The 7,098-nt window shown below is 33.0% G+C and overlaps 1 protein-coding gene across 1 annotated transcript; it reads right to left on the bottom strand.

The window, feature by feature from the left end:
- Nucleotides 1-3,915: 3,915 nt before the first annotated feature.
- LOC147401346 (PLASMODESMATA CALLOSE-BINDING PROTEIN 2-like) lies at nucleotides 3,916-6,221 on the bottom strand. Its single transcript, XM_086442607.1, has 4 exons — nucleotides 5,952-6,221; nucleotides 5,239-5,478; nucleotides 5,086-5,122; nucleotides 3,916-4,457 (listed from the first exon to the last, which is right to left on the bottom strand). Exons 1-4 carry the CDS (start codon nucleotides 6,001-6,003, stop codon nucleotides 4,226-4,228), a joined length of 561 nt encoding a protein of 186 aa, XP_086298733.1. The 5' UTR covers nucleotides 6,004-6,221; the 3' UTR covers nucleotides 3,916-4,225.
- Between the last annotated feature and the right edge of the window lie 877 nt (nucleotides 6,222-7,098).

Below are 7,098 nucleotides of genomic sequence, written 5' to 3'. Positions count from 1 at the left end.
TTTCCTAATAGCATTGGTCCCCTATTTAGGATTTGGAACCTTTTTGCTTAAAGAAGTGTTGTTAATGGGGTTGTCATCAAAGCTTGTTTTGTCTTCTCTCTTGTTGTTAAGCTTAGAGTTACCCACGTGAGAGATGTTGTGCACCTCCATGGATCTCCTCATCATCGAGATCATCATCACCAAAAATCAGCTCATTTCAAAACATTTAACTTATTTAAGACAAAACAATTCGGCTATAGTATGGGTTGAATTTATTTATTCATGGGGTGCTTTTATAATTACTCTTTAGAATAATACTAAAGTGACTTCAAGATTGGACCTCACATCGCACACCCTAACTTGAAAGTGTATGAGAAGCATAGATGCTTTTCCTCAAGATACAAGTGAAAAAGCATATATGGTTCATATCCACTATCACGTCAAGATGTGCAATATGAGGTCCAATCTTGAGGTCACTCAAGCACGACTCGTCAATTTATTTAAGTAGAGAGTTTACTTAAGAATATTGTTGAAGTGACTTCAGGCTCGAACCTCATAATTGCACTTCTTGATGTGAAAGTGGATAAGAATCATATATGCTTTTCATACGAGTGAAAATGCATCTACAATCCTATCCACTTTCATGTCAAGAAGTGCGATATGAGGTTCCAGCTTGAGGTCACTTAATGCACACAAAATCAGTGATGCATCATTGATACAAAACCATCTTTTCAGCTAAGCAAATTTCATCACACAAAGCATATGCTAAGTAAATTCCACACTAAGAATCGAACAGAACTACTTTTAGCATTTGATGTAAATTATAATCTCAACATTACAAAATTATCACTCGTTCAAACAATTTCAGTAATTATTTCCAATTATAATTAGGCTTATAAAAACATAAACCCAAAAAACATATATAAGTCATATTTGTAATGACATTAAAATTGACATTGTTAACACGGAGGTGTGCATAGAACCATGGATGCTTTTCATCGAAATCATAGATGTTTTCACTCATATCTAGATGAAAAAGATCTATGGTTTGAAACACACATCCACGTCAGCAGTGTGTCATGATGCGAATATTACTATCACTCCGGTATTTTATAATGAGTCGTGATTTTCTGAACCCCCCCCCCCCCCGGAGGTGTGCATAGAACCATGGATGCTTTTCATCGAAATCATAGATGTTTTCACTCATATCTAGATGAAAAAGATCTATGGTTTGAAACACACATCCACGTCAGCAGTGTGTCATGATGCGAATATTACTATCACTCCGGTATTTTATAATGAGTCGTGATTTTCTGAACCCCCCCCCCCCCCACCCAACGTAGCATGTACTAGAATCTTAGATTTTCCCTTGGGATAGATAATGGTACATCCCCATAAATGAGTGAAGTTGTGTATCCCAATAAAAAGAATCTATAATTCAAGTACATTCCATGTGAAGGGCGTGTTTGAGGGTGGTGTCAAAAAATCATTATTCTTTTCCAATATATTTGTTTAGCTTTTTTCCTTTTCTTTTTCTTGTTTTTTTTAAAAAAAATTTATTGAGACCCTAATTTTTTTACTTATTATTGTCAACATTCACTTATTTTCTTTATTTTTAAGAGATATATCAGGTAGAACTATATGTTGCCATTTTATTACAAATCTCCCTTCCTTCATCAAGTTTGTTACCCAACAAACCTTACTTTTATGAATCAGGCTATAATAACTAATTTAATAAGATTTTAAATCTTAGTAAGGGTTGCTGGTCCCACATGAATTATCAAATTGGTGATCCAACACCACAACCTTCTAGATTTCATGGAAAAACTCAGAATAAAAAGAGGAAATTTAAATAAATAAATAAATAATCATTTTTGAACTTGATAAAAAAATGTTGAGAATGAATGGCTACCGAACTCCTAAATTTAAAATTAAAATTCAAGTTGAAAATTAATTTTTTTTCAAAATTCTTAGAATTTATTCTTTATAACCTTATGGCATTAGATCATGTTTTTGGATTGGAAGATTTGATGCGGTTTGGATCCAGTCCACCGTATGTTAAGTAACTAATTAACTGCATCATTTTGAATTTTATAACATGAATCCCGACTCAAGGTTGGTGTGGCAATGGGTCAGGTCGTGTCATGTTCATGTGGAGGTACGGGTATTATGAAAATTTACCAACCCAACCCAACCCATTTAATAATTGTGTAAAAACTCAAACTCACACCATTTATAAATAGGTAAACCTGGTCCATGTCTATAACCAGCTTAATAAATTTCTACACTTTATTGGAAAAAAATAAGTTTCATTTCCATGACCAAAAATAAAATACCATCATTAAAAATAAAGTCACACAAACATAAACTAAGTTCAATGGTCAAAAATAAATTTCTTCTGAAAAAATAGAAAAAGAAATCAAAGTTCATAAAATTTTGTTTTTCACCATCATCATTATTATTAACTAAGCAAATTGTATTTCATTGTCACATGCATACTACTCAATCTTACTAAGGGTCGTTTTGCCTACATAGATAATCATATTAGGATTTAAACATTGCATGATGAAAAAAAAACACATAAATATAAATAAATAACTTACTAAGGAAAATGTTTTTTCTTTCCCAAACTAAAAATTTAACCATTAATTATTTGAAAAATATCTTAAAACATATTCTTTATATTTTATAGAATTTAAAAAAAATGTATTTTGAAAAAGTTAAAGGAAATTCTAGAAAAAAATGAGTAATTTTAAAAAAGGGTCAAGTTCATCAACCAACATAGAGCCAACACAGTTGTCCTATGTGGCTTAAAAGTTTTGGATTTAGCTGATTTTTTTATAAGGATGGTCTCTATGGTGAGAAAATCATCCTTTCAAAAAATCGACCAAATCTGAAACTTTTTGGTCCATCAAAAGTAGTTTACAAATTTTTGATAAAAAAAATCGACGATCCACAATTTCTTTACCATTTGGGGTTAAATGTTTCAAATTGAGCTGATTTTTTGTGAGGATGATCTTCTCACCATAGTAGAGATCATCCTCACAAAAAATAAGCCACGTAGGACAAACGTATTGGCTCCCTAACATATTGTCGAACCTGACCCTGTAAGAAATTCTTAAATGATTGTTGATACATTTAAAACAAGTTAGAATAACTATACATGTCAAAATGGGTTGACGCCCCTAACCTTGACTCAACCCATTTAATAATCGTTTTAGACTGATTGACACTATTATGATGCAAACCCACAAATTTTATGTCGTTTTGGAGTCGTGTTAAGATTGTCACTAGTGTTGTCAATGGGCAGGTTCAGGTCGGGCTGAAGTCGACTAGGCGCTAGCCTGGCCGGCCCTAACCAGCTCAGGCTTGATTCAGGCCAAGTTCAGACCAAATAAAATGTCTAGAAATCAATTTTTTAATTGAAACCAAATCTATTTTTTACAATATTTTTTGTGTTCGAAGATTATCCTATCAAATTTGCAATTAATGTCTTATCAACTTATAATTATTTTAAATGAGAGTTAAAGTGTAATACATACAACATTTTATTAGAAAAATATTTATCTAATTGATATTGTATAAATGTCCAGAAATCAATTTTTTAATCAAAACCAAATCTATTTACGGTAATGTGTTCGAAGATTATCCTATCAAATTTGCAATTAATGTCTTATCAACTTATAATTATTTTAAATGAGAGTTGAAGTGTAATACATATACTATAATTTTTATTAGAAAAATATTTATCTAATTAATATTGTATAAATGTATCTAAAATATATGATAGTGAGCCGGGTTGGGCACATGTAGGCCCTAGCCCAACCCGGATTTGACGGGCTCAATAAAAAGCCCATTGGACATGTGTGGCCCACCTCTATCACAAAAAAACAATCCAATGGTTCAGAGCAAGTAATCATTCCAGGTCCCACATAATTGACAAGTTCCCAGATTCTCATTAAATTAATAAATTTACAGCCTCTAGATATCATACAAAACCCAAAAAAAAAAAACCACAACCAACACATTGTGTCCATTCAACCCAAAAAGGAATCAAACTCAGCTTTTTCCCTCAAAGAAAGAGAAAGAAAAAACAAATCCTAGTTGGGGGGAATGTACCATAGATGATTCCCTACTCACCTACCATACAATCACATGTCCACCACCCATACTTGTGGCAAAATCTAGTCCACACATCAAACTTTCTGATCTGATTAATACCACATTTTTCCTTAATTTGTTTCTTCTAACATAAGAAGAAAACCATGCCTGAAAACCAAAGTGCAAGAAGAAGAGAGAACAAGTTGGTCTTTTGACCATTACTGGTGTCTGTGTTAATGCCAGCTCCAGAAGGACCTAAACCCCCTAATCCTCCACCCATTGTTGTTGTGGGGGTGTTTGGTGTCAAGCTTGTAGAGGGAGGAGTATTTGTGGTTGAGGGATTTGTTGTTGATGGAGTTGTACTTGTTCCTGTAGAACTGAAGAGCAGAGATAGAACATTATCAAACTCAAAACCCTAAAACCTAAAACATGTAGATCCATTTAAACAAATAAAATCTAATAACCCAAAAAATAAAAATCAATAATTACTTTTGTCACACCAACAATATGCAGGTGATTTACATAGGAATTAATGTGGCATTAGTAAAAGTTGGTGTGGCAATAGTAGCTCTCATAATTAATGGCACATCATGGAATAGATCATACATCATGACAGCAAGAAGAGAATGATAGATCTGTAAATCCTCCCCTCCCCATCACTACTTTTCACACAAAACCCACTTCAAATCAAACCCTAACCCTTTTTTTAGGGACAGATGAGAGGAGAAATAATGAGGAAGAAAACTTTCAGAAAAGGCAACTCTTTCTCTTTTGGTAAAAAGAAGAAATGAAGAAAAAAAAAAAGAACTTTGGACATGTACACTAAAAAACCCACTAAATAAAGAAGAGAAAATAAATAAACAATCTTCTCCCTCTAAATCATAAAATATTACAAATGTAGAGAAAAATATTTATGTAATCCTCAATATTTCCCCATACACATTTGTAAAATTCAAATATAAAAAACTACAAAAAATTAAAAATTAAAAATATAAGAAGATATACCTGGCAGTTGAAGGAAAAGCACAAGTGCCACCAGGGCCTATAAAGAAGAGATAAACAGATACAATAAAAATGAAATAAGTACCCAATAAGTTTTTTTTTTTAATTAATAAATTTATTTTAGAGGATAATGGAGTTGGAATATTTGTAGCTTACTTGGGTCATTTGGAGAAACTGTGGCAGTGTTTGAAAATACACAGCTCCCTTGAGCTTGTCCTTGCTTTTGAAAATAGCTGTTGACAGCATAAGAGCAATGGGCTCTTACATTGTTGGGTTGAAAACAAGGTCCATTTTGACTGATAGGTTTACAATCAGCTCCAGCTCCACAAGCATAATCTAAAGTCTTCTGAAGAGCTGCATCATTCAAATCACTCCTACATACACACCATGTTGCATCTACAAAAATCCACCAAAACAACAAAATGAGAGAAATCATCAGTCCCCATCTAAATAATATATTTAAAAAAAAAAACCCATGTGTTTAGATCTTGTTTTTTTTCCCTTTAGAAACAAAAAAAACAAAGAAAAAAGTGAAAATATGGGAACCCATTAAGCCTTATTCATGGGCATATAAATACAAATATCAAAGTCTTTGCATCTTAGATTTAAAAGGCCAAAATAAGGAAATAATACAAATCCATTCCTATTTTAAATGGAAAGACTAATAAACCACTGAAAAAAAAAAATGCAAACTCTACAAAATGCCAGGGATTAAGAAAAAGATTATAAAAAAATAAAAATAAAAAACATTGTCAAAAAAAATGAAATTTATTACCTCAACACAATATAATGAGAAAAGAAACAAGAGAAAGGGATGAGGGGAGGGGGGGGGGGGGGGGAGAAAAAAAAATGCAAACTATGAGTCTTACCTGAGTGACGAGTCAAAGCCAAGATAAGCACTACAAGCACTAAAACAGCCATGATTAAAACAAGATTGGTGAGAGAAAAGAGAAGAAATTAAGCACTACAAGAGAAGGTTGGTTGAAACTTGAAGTTCAGAGAAAAAAGAAAGAAAAGAGAGGATGTTAGGTTTGTGTGAGATGATGAAGAATGGGGTGGAGGGCGAGTGTTTGTTTCTCAATATAAGCTTTTTTTTTTTTTTTGGGTGTGTGGTGGTGGTGGTGTTTGTTAGTCTGATTTGCTTGTTTTATTTGCTTTCATAGGGAGGACAGCAGGTTGTATCATGTATGAGGCTTTTAAAACGGTCTTAAACTCATGTGGGTTTTTGGAGGATCAAAACTTAACCCGTCTGGTTGGATGATTGATTGGTTGTGGGTCCCACCATTAGGGTTTTATGTTATTTACCTTTCTTTATGTGCTGTCACCTTGTAAGCTAGCATGATCGTGTCCTTTCCTGCATCCGGCTTTGATTTGGGCAATCTGCATCCAATATCAGTATAGGTGATCTGAAGTTCTGAACTTCACTTATTACCTCCTCTGTAACATGACTAATCATTTAAATGGACCAAAATACCCTTCAATTTTATATGGTAAAAAAAAATTTTGACTGCTTAGGTATTGGGTCTCATTCTGATTCAAAGAGTCTACTTTATTAAATTAGAATTCATTCATAAAATTGTAATTTATACTTCAATGGTTCCTATAATTTAATTAGGTTTGAATCTAACAATTAGGATGTATTTTAGTCTTCTAAGACCCTATAAATGGTATCTTGTAGGACATTTTTTTGTTATCTGTTTGATACATGAATTATTGAAGTTCTATCTTTAAAGAAAGTGCGAGATCTACACCTAATGCTTTAATTCCATGTTAAATCAAGAACGTGGAAAACAAAACAAAAATAAACACCAGGCATAATGAGATTTGGCCAAGATAGTGCTAAATCTTGGTTCTTCTATTGTATTTGAGTCGTGATGAATGTATGACGTTGGGTATGTGGCTGACTTAGTAAAGGCAAAGAACCATAGATCTGTTTCATTGGGATACACATTAAAAAGTTGTGCGATTCTGTACCCTTGCCAAGTCAGCCACGTACCTAATCAAAACCGTATGCAT

This window comes from Akebia trifoliata, chromosome 5, assembly GCF_017979445.1.
Source record: "Akebia trifoliata isolate Shusen 1 chromosome 5, ASM1797944v1, whole genome shotgun sequence".
NCBI classification, from domain to species: Eukaryota; Viridiplantae; Streptophyta; class Magnoliopsida; order Ranunculales; family Lardizabalaceae; genus Akebia; species Akebia trifoliata.
This window is presented reverse-complemented; position numbering and strand designations above follow the sequence as displayed.